General features: G+C 38.9%; 1 protein-coding gene across 3 annotated transcripts in view; it reads left to right on the forward strand.

Moving 5' to 3' along the window:
- Positions 1–15,073, forward strand: part of CAPSL (calcyphosine like) — a 41,324-nt gene extending 26,251 nt beyond the window's left edge. For all 3 annotated transcript variants that reach the window (XR_008995245.1, XM_036892714.2, XM_057495874.1), the window contains one exon: positions 5,559–15,073. Coding sequence is in view for 1 of the 3 variants with exons in the window: in XM_036892714.2 (XP_036748609.1) it covers positions 5,559–5,660 (102 nt within the window). In the remaining 2 variants the exon portion in view is untranslated. The remainder of the gene's footprint in view (positions 1–5,558) is intronic.
- Positions 15,074–16,250: the final 1,177 nt, after the last annotated feature.

Raw genomic sequence — 16,250 nt, forward strand, 5'->3', positions numbered from 1 at the left:
TCATTCAAGGGGATACCTTGCTTTGTTTATTGTTGAGAAGCTAAATTCTCACCCTGGTGACCAGCTGGAAAAAGACGTTTTTCCTGAATATGGGAACATCCCTATATTCTGGGAAGTTAGCTTTTTCAGAAATTAATTATGCAAGTCTGGTTTTCCATTAGATTTATTATCTAGGCTTATATAGAAGTTGTCAGGCCTGAAGCTGTCAAGTGTTAAGAAGAATACATAGAAGTGATGTAGAAAGCCAGAAGCAATTATGAAGAAATGTATAGAAAACATATCCATGTTTTCTGCAGCCCATACCTCGTAGATCATGGCTAAGGAGGGACCCCCAGTTACCTGGCCCTGGTAGGTTTCAAGCCACCTACTCTAGAGAGATTTGTGTCTTTGATTCCAGGAATGACTCATGCCTGGGCTAAACTGTGGCCATGGTGTCAGCATGTGATTCTGAATAAGGACTAGGTTGCCCCCGTCAGCTTTGCCTTCCGTAGGGTTCCTGCCTAACTGGGGCAAGGGGCACGGCTGTCAGATTTCAGATAACCTGTTCTTTGCTGTGTTTGGTCACACTGAGTCACCCCCTCCCAGCAGCTTACCTAGGTTCTGGGCCCACAGAGAGTCTACCAAGGCACTATCGCCCTCAGTAAACAAGATCCGACAGCCTGATGGTGGATCATGCCCCTCCCATTTGTAGTCTTATCTGTGGTTTCTGGCCCAGACAGGGATACACTCAATACTGATCTCTACTCCTACTAGCAGTGGGAGGGCTGGAGAAGAGTCATGAAAACAAACCATTTTCTAACATTTTTCTGGACTTATTTTCTGCTATATTTAACTGACACAATTTAAACATTACTCTATTTGCAACTAAAAAGTAAGCAGTAATCTTGGGTCAGAAGATAAACCACAATCAGAAGTCTCCCAAACTATCCTTGGAGCACTTTAACTGCTGGGCTTGAACCCCAGGTAGGAAGAAAACAAATAAGCCAAAGAAAATAAGGTGAAATTAGCAGCTTTTTATAAAACAGGAGCAGTGTGTGTAAACATTCTGAGCACCAGGATTAGTCAGAACAGGCCACTAAGATGAGTACTGGGTTCCAACTCCCCCAAAGGCAGACCCAGGCAAGGATAGAGGAGACCCTTATTCAGCTGCTTCAAGAGCTGGTTCACATACAGCCTGCATTCCACTCTGAGTGCAAAGGAGAAATCCCAAATGTGCAAGCTGAATTGTAGACTGAGGCGGAATTCTACGGGGCTGGTTTTTACTGACGTCTAAACCTTGATACTACTCCTTCCCAGACCCAGGCGGCTCTCTGGAGGACAATGTATTGCTTCTTGTGGGTTCAAGGAAGGCATGCATTCACGTTCTGTGACCTCATGCTTTAAAGCGAGCTTGGCTCCCGGCATGTGGGGTGCAGATTGACTGTGCACACATTATGGTTTTAGGTTAAAAACATATCCCATCAAATAGTTATTGAGCCACGACTATGTGCCATGTCGTATTCTAGGCTGTGGCAGTAGAATTCTATGAGCCAGAATAAATGCAAACAAAACCACTAGCTTTCAAACCCAACAGCCCACAGTTAAGAGATTGGAAAGGAGAGGAAGCCTGGGCACTGAGCCTCACGTCTGCGTCTCATCCAGCATCTGAGGGCAGGGCATCTGAGCTCCCATATGGCAGTGTGTTGGCGAACTATGGAGTAAATCGAATGAATGTAGACAATCTATTAAGGCAATACAAGGAAAACCTCCCCCTCTAATTCTTGGAGGCAGATCACTGTCTCAGCCCTTCTGAGACAATCTTGGCCAGTATGGACTGCCTCACTGACAGTCCGAGGAGGTAATGACTCAGCCCTCATTGGGCTAGCTGCAGATGCAGCCTGCTCTGCTGATGTTTAATCAAGTGGAGAGATTAACCAAACATATTCTTGGATGGTGTGTGGGTACCTTCTGCTCCTCTTGCCTGAAATTCTCCTAACACGCTCTGAATGGTATACCTTTCTGGATTGGGGCATCTCTCTTTTGGGCATAGAATAAAAAATCTCACAACTTCCAGTTTCTCAAATGAGCCAGTGAAGTGGCTTTCTTAGAGATTATAGGCTGTTCTTTTAAATTCAGAGCTTGTTGAAAGAAGCAAGCAAAGTCTTAAATATTATAAATGCTTCTGATGGAAGGATAACAAAGGTGTCAAGAATCTGACAGATTGTCGAAGCATGCTCTTTTCGCGTAATGGATCCTTTTGAAAGCCCATGTTTCTGAGCATGGTTTCACCCTTCTAGGTGCCTCCTATGCAAGTTACATCACCTTGAGAGAGCTAGTTCTCTTACTGTAATAAAAAACACCCCCACTAAGTGAATCCCCTAAAATTGTGTGCTCTGAAACAGATGACAGCTGAAATCTGTTGAGAGAAACAAAAACAAATGATTGATGGGGATTCTGAGAACACTGCTGTGTGGGAAGAATTCTTTTCACCCCCTCGTTGGTGTGGTGAGAGGTTGTGGTGAAGTAGCTCTTCCTCTCTGAGAATAGCCTGACCTTCTCCTTTCATTCTCACACCTGCTTCACCAAAGCCAGTATTTTCCTTCAGCAAAAGAGAGTGGAAGATGCTCTTCAGGAGGGAAACCCACTAAAAATATGAGCTACCAACCAGTAGCTGAGGTTTTGATAATGGACCTTGCAACTACCAGAAAGGTATATTGTATCAGGAAAAGAAAATCCCTAAGTGTTAATGACCTATTTTCTTTCATTCTAGATTCTTCTCCTTATTCTTCGTAAGTGGACCTTATTTGTTTATTTTTTTCTGGAGTATTATAAAAATTCTAAGAGTTATTGAACACCATTGATGCAATTTCTGTTTCACCAAGTTCTTGTGAGCACCATGGGCTTCCTGTTCCCATTCTGCTCCCAATGCTGGAACTCTGGCAAGCAACCCAAGCAGGCAGAGGGTCGCACCCAGCTTTACATGACACTGCCCACGTAACTATCATTCATCTCTTTCCTTCAGCTCTAGACTCCACAATAAATTTAAGAGGGACCCTGTAAGCTCAAGTTCCTGGGATTTTAAAGCAAGATTTGAGTATGTAGTGTGTAGTCCTGTCATCAAAGACTTGGGTAACTTTTTCTTTACTGACTGTTCCACTTGGCATTCAGAGACTGGTATTGATTCTGGGAACATCTTGATCTTAAACTTGAAAGGTTTGAGTTGCTGGTCTCCTAGAAACGCTCAGACCACATGCGGAACTGATGACAATCAGTGCTGTGAGCTAGCCTTAGAACAGAACAAGGACCTGTAATTGAGAGGAAATGACAGACAGCAGAGGGGCTTGCTCCTTGCAGGGTTATAGCGAGCCTCAGAGTGCTTCCACCTTGATGGTATAAAGTGCTACACAAATGTAGGTGTTATCAAATGTCAGGCATTACCTTAGGAAATCCAGATCATTCCTTTAGTTTCTAAGGAAACTGGGAAATAAATTCCATTTCACACATTTCATAGTTAGTCATGCCTAAAATCTCACTTCACAATATCATTCAACATTCACTTACGTAAGGTTATCTTTGAAGCTGCAAAAGTGATATTAGTAAATCACCATTAATTTAGGCTCTACTAATTGAGCTTAAGTTTGCTTTTGTCCCAGCTATACTAAAAAAAACTGGGTTGTTAAGCAAGTCAGTGTGTAAAGATGATTATAGGGTTGTGCCTATGTTCATATAGTATGTGTTTTATAGATACTTGCAGATATCTATTTGCATATAAATGTAATTAGGAATTTGTTCGTGAAAACTTCCCACATATCTTTTTAAAAAGTCCCAGGCCAACTGTTAGTTAACAAGACTTTATTTGCATAACTGTTACACAAGCTATTTTCCAGATAAGTGAGGTGTTCCTATATGTAAATCCTCTCTTGATAGTATTTTAATAGAAAATGAAGCTCAAGAACAATGTTTCATAAAGCAGAATTTTCATGACATATATATATATATATATATATATATATACATTTTAAAATATTTTGCCTAAAAAGCTATTCATGCTTCCAGTGGTAAACAACATATGATTTGAAAGCAAGAATTTGTCGTAATGGCAACAGTTAGAATATCACTTGGAGGAAATTGTGGGTTTTCCAACTACAAAGTTAGATATAGTCTAATTTGTAATACCAACCTTAGCATTTTGTCACTTTATCAGACTGTGCCTTGCCATTAATGTGGTTCTGATTTAATAGAATTTCTTCAATTTAAGGCTTGAAATATTAGCTAGTATTGTAATAAAAGAGTTCATTTAGCTTTTGTTTCCATTTTGAAGCCTTTCCAAAATACCTTTCTTCTCCCTAGCTAACATGTTACACAGCCTGCTTCTTCACAGGTTTACTTCCCGGGTGGTGCTTCTGGATCACTTAAAAATGTTACTTGTATGATATTTCAGTTACAGGTGATAAAATTTCTTTGAAAATGATGAGGACCTATTCAAATTATACCCTCTTGGGTTTTTAAAAGAACAAAACATAATTGCCCATAGAACTGTAATTTTGACAGCCAAGAATGAGAGTTTGAAAATTTGATGTTAATATTCCTTTTCCTGCAGGGTTGGACTACTCCCCTCTAGCGGGCCAAGCAAGTTCCCACAATGCCCAGCCTCAGAGTGGTGCTTCTAGGACTACGGGGGATAGAATTACCCTATGCACTGGTTTTAAGGAATGGGGGAGGTTAGGGAGGAGAGAGAGAAGGAACCTAGGGGCCTATTCCTGCTCTTTGTGTCTTTGCTCTTAACCCCCTTGCCCATTATAGGAAACACAGAGCCAACCACAAAACATGAACCTGGCCCCACTGAGAAGTTGAGAGAAGTTGCTGAGAGGTTGAGAAGTTGCCGTGTGAACCTCCCATATCGCTAGTCTCCTGCACCCTGTATTGAGTATCAGGCATCATATATTCCCAGGTGCCCATGTATCCTGGGAAATGACCTATTCTACTCTAGTTCTGTGCCTATCTATAAGTTTGTTCCAAACCCCCTTTCCCTAAAGAGCTTTTATCTATTCATTTATTCTATGAACTTATCTACCCTAAAGTATTAATAACAACCACAAGTATGATGATGCAAAGTGTGCTCTAGAGCAATGCTGTCCCACATACCTTTCTGTGACGATGGAAATGTTCTATGTGTACTTTCCAACATGTCAGCCACTGGCCATCATATGGCTACTGAGCTGCTAAATGTGGCTGATGTGACTGAGGAACTCAATTTTTCATTATATTTAACTTTAATTTAAAAGCCCCATATGTGACTAGTGGCTACTATATTGGATAGCACAGCTGTAGAGATTTGTATCTTAATGCAAAGAATGATAGCCGTGGGGGCCAACAGGCAGGCTGGCCTTGGTGGCCCCTGCAAAAGCCCCTCCCAGAAGGAAAGGCAATCCAGGTCCCCCACTGCCTGGCCCTGCTGGGTACCAGTGGCAGACTCAATTCAGTAGAAAATATTTCAAGGAGAATGTAACATGCTCTACTATGATCTGCCTATTTTGATACCATTTCCTTCTTTTTCCCTTGCCTTTTATCCCCCTCAGGTTTCAAAAGAAGACTTTTTGAACTATTACGCTGGTGTTAGTGCTTCTATTGACACCGATGCCTATTTCATTTTAATGATGACAAAATCCTGGAGATTATAACTTTTGTCTATTCTTTTGGAAATAAGGGACTCAGAATGAATAAATTTGAAAGAAGTCTGATGCTACAGATTTTGATAAGGTGTAAACTAAAGTTTCTGAAAGATCTGGGATTTTAAAAGCAATAGATCTTCGGTCATCTTAATTGTAATAATTAAAGGTAATTGTAATAATTAAAAGGATTGTAGGAACATCTGACTATACAATTTCCTGGGCTCATTCATTTTAATGTTTCTCTTGGTAAATAAAATAAAACGTATTTAATTTTGAAATTTAATGACTTCTTTGGTTGCTATTCATATTTTAATTCAGGATTTATATTCAGCAAATCCCCACACTTGCATGGGCAGGGGACATAAGTGATTCTGTGACAAAAGGTAAGTGACTCTGTGGCCTGCTGGGTTGAAGGCTGGGCTCTCATGGGGTGGGATCACTTACTAGATTAGCCTACTGGGATGAAAAGCAATGCACAGAGCAAAGAAAGTGCCTGTTGGTGTCTTCTGGAGCTTTAGGGTTACCTGGGAGGAGGGCTTTGAAACTATTTTAGGAATTCATCCTTTGAACCCACTTCTAAGCTCCTCTCCAAGGGGTCGTGATATCAGGTTTTCTGACCCCAAAGCTTTCCCTGTAAAAACTGCTCCAGTAACACAAATGGCTATAAATTGATTACATACATACTCATAGGCCCTTCATCTTGGAAAAGAGTTAAAACTGAGGGAGAGGAAATAGAAGGCTAGCACTCTATTTCTTAAACTTTAATGGGCACATAAATCACTTGGGGATCTTGTTAATAGGCTTATTCTGATTCAGAAGTCTGGAGCCAGAACTGAACCACAGCCTTTCTGAAAGTCACACTATGACGCTGATGACTCTGGTCTTCGGGTAACACTTTGGGTGGCAAAGGGCCAGGAGATACCAGGTTGCGTATTTCCAGTGCATTTGGTTTATTACTTGCCCATCTTTATGGTCATCATAATTGATGGTTTTTGATTGCTGAGCCATCCTCTCCTTATCTTTAAAGTCATGAAGGTCTGAAGGAAGTATCAGAAAAAACATCTAAGGCCTTCCAAGAAACCTTGTGTGGCCACTCAGTTGGAGAACTTCTCATAGTCCAGGATGAAGTCCTGCAGCCGTCCAGTCTCAGAGATGTGAATGTGTCAGTCCATTGAGAGTAGCTCTATTTCTTAAAAGAGACCAACACTGAGCAAGCTTATAGCAACTGATGCTAAAACTGGGATGCTAAGCCATTAATCACTATGGAGAATGCAGTTCTCATGTTTGCTGAGACCAGATCAGAGAACCTTGCCTGGGTTTGAGGGTATCAGAGAACACCAGCTTAGCTCTCAGTGCAGGAGTGCTTTTAGCAGATAATTCTATAATCTTACTCAGCCGTGCAGAGGACAGACCCATGACATGTTAGGGTAATGCCAGCTGCAGTAAGAAACCCTCAAACTTACAAAAGCTCAAACATGTATTCTCACTCACAAAGCACTCTGTGGATCAGCTGTTCATGGTCAGTGAGCAGCCTTCCTCTGTATAGTGATCCTGGGCTGCAGGATTCCTCCATTTCGTGGTTGCACTGTTTCCTAGGGTTTGTAATCCATGCTGTCCATGTAGATAAAGGGAAAGGGGGTGTAGAGGAGGCTGAAGAATTTTCTGAAAAGCTTTGGTCTGAAAGTGACACACATCACTTCTACTTGCATTCCATTTGACGATAATTAGACATGATTACATCTAAAAGTAAGGGAGGCTAGGAAGTATAGTCCCAGAAGGGAATCTTCTTGTCAATGAAAATCAAACTAATGGCAGATTATAAATTTTGGTGGACACTAGCTGTCTCTGCCACTTGAAGCTGCAGTCCCCACTGCCTTCCATTTTCTTATGGAGGCATGCTTGGTCTTGGAAGCCCACATAGAGAGAGATATTTGCCAGTTGGGAGGAGTGTAGAACTGAGGTCTTTCTATCCTTAGTCATGTTAGCAGCAAAGAAAACACCTATGACCATGTCAGGTAATATTTTTCTAAGCAGTCAACCCTATCATTAGGGCCTTATGGTCGCATTATAGGCCTTGGGATTCATGCTGCACCAACACTAAGGCAGCCAGCTCATCCCTCATCCACCTCTGATACAGGCCTAGGGATTTTCCATCCATGTCCCAGTGGGGGTTATCAGTGGGGAGTTTCAGCTGTCCTCGCACACATACTGGAGGCGAGTTATTTGTGTTGGTGGATAAGAAAAGTTTTGCCCTAAAGGCAGATCCTCTTGTTGGAAACCAAATTATAATAATGAGATGATTTGGTCATTAGAATCAGAACAAAGGGCATGAAGATTAGAATATTTATAAAATTAGGCTGACAATTTATTGCATTCGTCTTGCCAGTGAGACCATAATATTCCACAATGAATATTGGAGGGGACTAACAAAGATGCCCTTTCTGACCGCTCTTTCTCAATGCCTCATAGCTGACTACCCATAAGAGTGACACACTCTGCACTTTAGATATATTAATTAGACATATCAATAAAATCACTCAGGGTGATTGTCTGCCTGGGTTGATGTCTCTTTAGGGTACCTTTATATACCTCTGTTCTATCATTGTGCATAAAATATCACAATAATTTTAATGTTGCTTGGAGAGCTATGTTATTTCAATGTTATCTGGAGTATGCCTTACTATAGCCCCAGTAAACTGACCACAGAAATCAGATGGTTTCTTATTTCATATTAGAGAGAAAAATTAAATCAGAAGAGAATGATCTTATCTGGAGATGATTCATCAGAATAATTAATCAACATTGTTTAATAAATCACATGAAGGAGATTTAAGGGATTGCAAGTGTTACAAACTGACAATTAAAGTTAAATATTATTATAGAAGGAAATTATAGGAAAAATTTTAGAATCAGGTAGAATTAAAAACCAGAATATCATTTAGATATTAGATCTGACACGTAATGCCAGCTACCAAAAAAAAAAAAAAAGTAGGAGAGTCTTACTTTCTTGGATTGCAAGAGCCTAGGAAGTAGACATTTGCCCATGTTTCTCATTTTCACTCGGATGTGAGCACATCCAAAACAACATTCACTATTCCTTTCCCCTTCTTCCATCAGTCCCACCCCTCTTCTACCTACACCAAGCATGTTTCTAGGCCTTAGTATCTGAGCACTATGTCTCCAACTGCCTGAGCCAGAAATCCAAGGATCTTTGTTCCTTCTCTTGCCAAGAGGCAGAGTAACATTGGCTAAGAGTACAGATGCTGGAGCCATCCTGCCTGGTTTAAAATCTGACCCAGTGGTTTACCAGCTGTGTGACCTGCCTTGCAGAATTCAGTCTCAGAATTGTAACATCACCTCTTCCCTAATGACATCTTGCTCTACAGATTTTGGACATGTCAGTCCTCATAATCATGTGAACCAATTTCTAAAAATAAAACTCTCTCTCTTCCTACACACACACTATTGGTTCTGTTTCTCTGGAGAACCCTAATACAGAAGTGCAAGGGGCCTGAGGACCCCTGAAATAAGAATCAAACATCTGAAGAAAGAGCATTCTTGCTGGGGACTATGTCTCTAACTTGGGGGGGCCTGCCCTAATTCTGGGTGGTTAGTGCCAGAACTGAATTGCCCTACACTCATCTGGGGTTGAAACAGAGTTGAGATAAGTCATTATTTGCTAAACTTGCTCATATTTCAAGGTCCGGTTCAGAAGTTAAACCCTTTACAAAGATTTCGTCAATCTTCCAGCAAGATCAACCTATTCTTTTATTCTTCTATGCCTCTTTTGTTGAGTATGTATGTATCTTTATATTACAATCTACTAGTTAGATGTATAAGGAATATTTATTTTCTCTAATAGACGTTTAGACTTGGAGCACTGCCCCATTTAGGATGACTGGCAGAAAATAAAACAAATCTTTCCTGGTTCTGTCACCTAAGGTTATTGTATGGTTCTTAGATCTGGTATTCAGGGGAGGGAGAAGGGTATAACCCCAATTCATATGGGTTATCCCTGAGACATCTACTGTCCCTGTTCCCAGGGTCTCTTAAATCCACAGAATCTTGGTAGCTTCTGTACCATACTTGGGAAATGACTATTTTAAGAAGCTGTCAATGGGGTGAATGAGGAACTCCCTTTGGACAGATCTATGGATGTCTAAGTGAGAAATACAACAGGCAGTTGGCTATCCATTCATTCAACCAACTAGGATTTATTGAACAAATATTAGGTGTTACCAGTGAGTACTAGGTGTTGGGGATTTAGCCTTGAACAAAAGAAATATGGAAGTTCAGCCTAACAGACATGATTCTAAAGTTCAGAGTGTAGGTCTCGATGACTAGGAAAATCTTGAAGGTGAGGGACCAATGAATGTAATGAAAAAGGCGAAGGTACAGGAGAGATCAGATGACTAAAGAGGCAAAGTTCTGGAGTAAGAGCGAGGGATGGAGAAAAGGACATTAATGGTTGATTTGTTCTTTCACTGTTGGAAGGGTGTCTCATCTTTTGCCTAAGGAAAGAATTGGTAGGGATTTAAAGACAGGAAATAGAGAGGAAACATGAGTTATGGCCCAGTTTTCTTGAAGTAAAGGTAAAATCTGCTGGGAATGGGAAGAGCTGACATTCAATGGAGGACCTGAAATGAGAGGTGGAGACTTGGCAGTAACCATAAAGAGCCCTAGGAGAGGGTGCTGCCAAGAACAAGTAGAGAAAAACACAAATTTGTATGGACACAATTTCACAGCATTATGAGACTTTCACCAGGACACATTAGCAAGATAGGTACAGAAGCAGAGATGCAACTTGAAGAGACATATCATCTCATCTTGTTCCATAGCATTCATCACTGAAATTTGCACACAAGAGGTGTGCTCAATAAACTGCAGTGGAATTCAATAATTATATAAAATGTGGAACAATAGGGGATCTTAAAGTTCACTGTGATACTGTCCATATCACAAGGAAGAAATCATATTATGACTATAGAACAGCAAAATCTCATTTTTTGAGTAAGTCAGTGTCAAGATTATTCTAGAAAAATAAACTTAATGGAAAAAAGAGAAAGAATAATTCCAAGTAAGAATTATAAAGAAATACATTTAAATTTCATGCTTAGAAGAGAAGTGCCCCCCCCACCCAGTTAACAATTTTTATGAGAAATGGCCACATTTCTTTGGCTCTTAGATTAAGAGATCTACAAATACCGGAATCCTTCCATCGCCCAATCACTTTTCCCTCCCCAAAAGTTCCCAGTATAGATTTAGAGAAAAGCCATTTCACTGAGTAATGCAGAGAAGGTGGCTGTAGGCCTGCTGGTGTGTGGATGGGACAGGGAGAGAGAGCTTCCTCAGCTGGGGGCAATATCTGTGTCATCTTCCGGTGAATGTGGCCTCATATCTATCCTCATAACTGATTGGAGTGGGTTACATTAATGGCCTGACTCCACCCATTTCTTTATCTACCTGCTTTACTTTATGATTTAGAGTCCCTACACAAGACGGAGTATATTTCTTCCATCCTTGATTCTGGGTTTGGCCACATGACCTGCTTGACCAATAGGAGGAGGTGGAAGTAACAGGTGTGTAGGTTCAGAGCTTACGCCTCAGGAGGTCTTTGTGTTCCTGGTTGCTCTCTTGTGCCTGTGCTATAAAAATGATAAGCTTGGATAGCCTTTTTGTCTCAGGAAGAAGATAGGAAATCATGGAGCAATTGTATTTTCAGCTGAAAGCAGAATGATTCAGAGGGCTTCCATTCAGTTGCAGATGCCTGAGCCATCCCAGCTTATACGAGTAGAACCACCCAGCAGAACCCAACCTAGATCATTCAACTCCCATACAATGGACAATTTCTAAGAATAAATGATGTTGTTTATAGCCACAGAGTTTTGGTATAGTTTGTTACTGAGCATCATTGTAACAATAGCTAACAGATATGTTGTTCAATCTGGTGTTTTCTCCTGGTGGGAATGATAGAATCGTAGGAGAAGGAAGTAAGACAGAACTGATCTCTGAAGTTTCCTCTTCCTAGATGCTTTTGACAAAATGGCATGAACATTTTCCTTTATCTGCATGTAAACCTCTACCATGTTTCTTTTAGTGATTTTGTTAATATTTCATACTATGGATATGCTATATTTTATTTAGAAAATATGTAATTTTTCTCTATTATGAGCAGTACTGTATAGATATTTCTGTTCATATTTTTTTAGCCTTTTTGTGATTGGTTTCTGTAGAAAACTCTTAAAAGTGAAATTTCTGGGTAACTTAGATTTTGCTCTGCATTTCCAAATTGCCCTCTTAAAAGTTTATACCCAAAGAAAACAAAATCCCTTATTTGAAAAACTATATATGCACCCTTATGTTTACTACTGCATTATTTATAATAACCAAGATATGGAAGCAACCTAAGTGTCCATCAATAGATGAATGGATAAAGAAGATGTGGTGCATATACCCAAGGAATATTATTCAGCCATAAAAAGAAAATTCTTCCATGTGCAACAACATGGATGGACCTGAAGGGTATTATGCTAAGTGAAATAAGGCAGGTGGAGAAAGATAAACACCATATGATTTCACTTATTTGTGGAATATAAATACAAAGAAAGCAGTAGACTCACAGACACTGAGAAGTGATTGGTGGTTACCATGGGGGAAGGGTTGGGGTGGGTGGATGGGGAGGATGTGGGAGATAAAGGGGCACAAAAATTCTCAGTCATAATATAAGTTGGTCACAGGGATGTAGTACAGCATAGAGAATATAGCCAATGATTCTGTAATATCTTCCTATATTGGTAGTAACTGCACCAGGGGGGTGAGGATTTAATAGTATGGATAACTGTTTAGCCACTGAACTACTTGAAACCAATATAAGATTATATATCAATGACACTTCAATTTTAAAAAGTTTGTACTAATTTAAACTCCTACCAACAGCATATAAGAAAGCCTATTTTCCCATATTCTTCTCAGCATAGAAGTTGATCAGTCTTTTTAATTTTCACAATTTAATAGGCAAAAATTTATCTCATTACTGTATTTGCATTTTTTATTCTGAATGAGATACAGCATAGTTTCATATTTCAAAAGTCAGTTTCACATCTTTTGTGAACTCTGATAATGTGCTTTGTCCATTTTCTTTGGATTGTTCGTTTTTTGCTTACTGACTTGTAGGATTCTGGATTACCACTTTGCCTGCCGTGTTTTTCTAGTTCATTTTTATCTTTTCTTTGTGTTGTGCATTTTATAAATACAGTAAAGAAATTGCCAATATTCTGAATTGTGCATACTCAAATGTATCAGTCTTTTTCTTATATGACTTCTGCATTGTCTGTCTTTTAAAGAAATGCTTGCAATATCCAAAAATCATGAAATGATTCACTGATGTCTTCTAGCATATTTGTTTTCATTTGAAAACTTACTTATATCTTTGATCTATGCAGGTTTATTTTCAAATAAGAAGTTGGTTAGTACTTTCCTCATCTACAAATGGCTAGTATATTGTTCCAATTTCATTTATTAAATAATCTACTTTTTTTCCACTAGTTGGAAGTAAGTGAACATATTTAGAGTGCCTGAATCTGGACACATAGGTTTTCTATTCTCGTTCATTGATTGTTCTTTCAAAAATAAAAAAACAAAAAAAGAAAATATAAGTAAAGATATCTAGAATTTTTAGGCAAAAAAAGCCTTGCAGTTTTTGGTTCTGATAATAACTGTCTTTTTCATCACATCTAAATGTATAATGAAAGTAATTATATTGTCTTTAAAAAGTGTTAAAATCATTTGTATCTTCCCTTCTCAATTCTTTTCTTCTCCAGAATTGTGCATGGTCTTCTTGAACATGTATTTTCCACATGACCTTTAGAATAACAGCATATATATATATATGTATGCATATGATGTGGAAATCTACACATAATGATTGAATTTGACTATTTCTCAGGGGTGGGATTGGGGATTGAAGTACTTTGTTACATTATATGTATCTGTGTTTCTTGAATTTGGGGGAACAAGCATTTATTTAGTAATAATAATTCAATAATTATTTAAAGAAATAACATGAAAATATTACAGTCAAAGACCTTAATGAATCTTTGTATCTTTCAGAGAATTTTTTTCACTTGATCCCCTTGTGTTTTCCAGATATGCAACATTCCATCTGCCAATGATGATCATTTGGTTCCTCCTGTTTAATATTTATGTTTTGTCCTTTGTCTCTGTCTAATTGTATTTCCTAGCATTTCTAGAACAATGTTAAATGTGATAACAGTGGAATTTCTTTTGTTTTCAATCTCTAAATTTAATGAAATACTTTTAATATTTCACCATTGAGTATGACTCTGGCTTATATTCTATTTTATTATTTTACTAAAGCTTTTTATTTAAAAAGAACCCTAAGCATCATTCAAATCTACATTGGCAACTTCACACTTAAATTCATGAGGTTGTTAATACTTAAAAAAGGGATTTTACAACATATTCCTCAGTCTCATGCTACAGCATTTATTTAATTTCTATCTAATTAGATGAAATATTCCTTAGGTTATTAAAGTAATATTTCATTGCTATCCATAGATAAGTGTCTTCAGCTGAATATTAAAATGTGTTCTGATTACTTGACATTTTTGCCTAATGACTAATGCAATTTACATTTTGTTAGCAACTAATTTGTCATTTAAAAAAGAAAAAAGTCCTTAGCCTCTGTAAGTTCTCTTCTTGATGAGAAATTTTTACCCAGAGTAGAAAGGAATTGGCCATTATAATTTACAGTTGAAGGACCTACCAGATTATCTCAAGTGTTTCTGCAGAATTCACTGAAACTTTATTTTTCAGATCTCAGGGGATGTGTGTGTCATTCACTCCACATTGGCTTGGCCAGTGTCTTGAGGAGTGAGATGTATTCCTCAGACCCCCAGGTTTTATGCATCGCACTTTGTCTCAACAGCTGCTTCATTGCAAGCTGTATACAAATCCCACAGAGATGCCACAAGCCATTAAAGAAGTTACGTTAGAATTCAATGTGGATCTAAAATAAACTGAATACATGAACAAACATAATCACATGCAGATATTCATCAGAGAAATGAAGCTTTGGAAAATTCTCCCCCTACCCATCCTGCCCTTGCTGTCCCTCCTCTTCTGTGGTTACAGTGGTTAACAGTGCAGCTGGGGAGGTAACTGTGGATGAAGAAGGCAACTGACTCCTTGCACGTGGCTGCCCAGATGTGCTAATCTCTCAGGGATGCAGTGCCTGCCTGTCTGAGCATCCTACCCTGGCATTCTTCTATACTAAATGGCGAAGAGGAAGCATATCATTCACTAATATGTTGATTCATTTGTTTCACATTTATGAGTAGGTGCCTTCTAGATGTTAGATACTGTGTTCAGCAACAGACATAAACCTCAATGAGTCATAGTCCTCCTGCCAGAGTGCTTAAAAAACCATAGGGGCACCAGACAAATTAGGCAATTACAAATCAGTGTGGTGACAATAGAATATAGCTTTCTTCCATAAACACATGATATTTATTATTACCACACCCTGATTAAAATCCTCCCACATGTTCCCACCCCCTGAAGACTAAATCAAAACTTCTTAGACTGGCATGCCAGATGCTAAACCATTGGCCCAGACCAGTTCTGCCAAGTGTCATTTCAGCTACTGCTTGGCTAACTCTGAATTAGTAAGGCCAAGCTGAGAAGATGCCAGCAGCTAGCTTCTACTGGACCAGCTGCCGGATGAACCAACACTCTCCATTCTCTCTGTCAGATATGTTGACACCTACATTGGATTTAGCTGCTCATAGGCTGTCCTCTAGTGCACCTTGTACCCAACCAAGAAGTGAGACATAAACTATCCACATCAAACTTTTTTAGATCAGTTGGATTTGTTATCGTATGAAAGCTGATGAAACATGAATGTGCAAAGAAAGACTGATGTTAATTTATGAGGACACATTGAGTAGTTTGAAAAGACTTTATAAAAGACATTTTGAGATGTCTAACTGCTAGCATACGGTTGGAAAAGTGCTGATGAAAGATTGGTGTGGGGAGATAGCTTCAAAATGTTAGCCATCTAGGCATCTATGTTTTGATTCTTTGAAGGTGTTTGAAAGTCCTTTTTCACTTTAAAGAAAACAAAACTAATCATTATTTATAAGAGCCAAGATATGGAAGCACTGAAGGGTCCATTGGCCAATGAATGGATAACGAAGATATGGTATATATTCAATGGAATATTATTTGGCCATAAAAAAGAATAAAATTTTGCCATTTGTGACAACATGCATGGACCTATAGGGTATTAAACTAAGTGAAATAAGTCAGACAGAGAAAGACAAATACCATACAAGTTCACTTATATGTGAAATCTAAAAAACAAAACAAATGAACAAACAAAATAGAAATAGACTCATAAACACAGAGAATGGACTGGTGGTTGCCATAGAAGAAGGGGGCATGGGATTAAGGTGGAGATAAAGAGATATAAACTTCAAATTATAAAATAAATTAGTCACAGGGATGAAAATATAGCATAAGGAATATAGCCAATAATATTGTATTATCTTTATGTGGTGATGACTGGGAACCACACTT

Source organism: Manis pentadactyla, chromosome 2, assembly GCF_030020395.1.
Source record: "Manis pentadactyla isolate mManPen7 chromosome 2, mManPen7.hap1, whole genome shotgun sequence".
NCBI lineage: Eukaryota > Metazoa > Chordata > Mammalia > Pholidota > Manidae > Manis > Manis pentadactyla.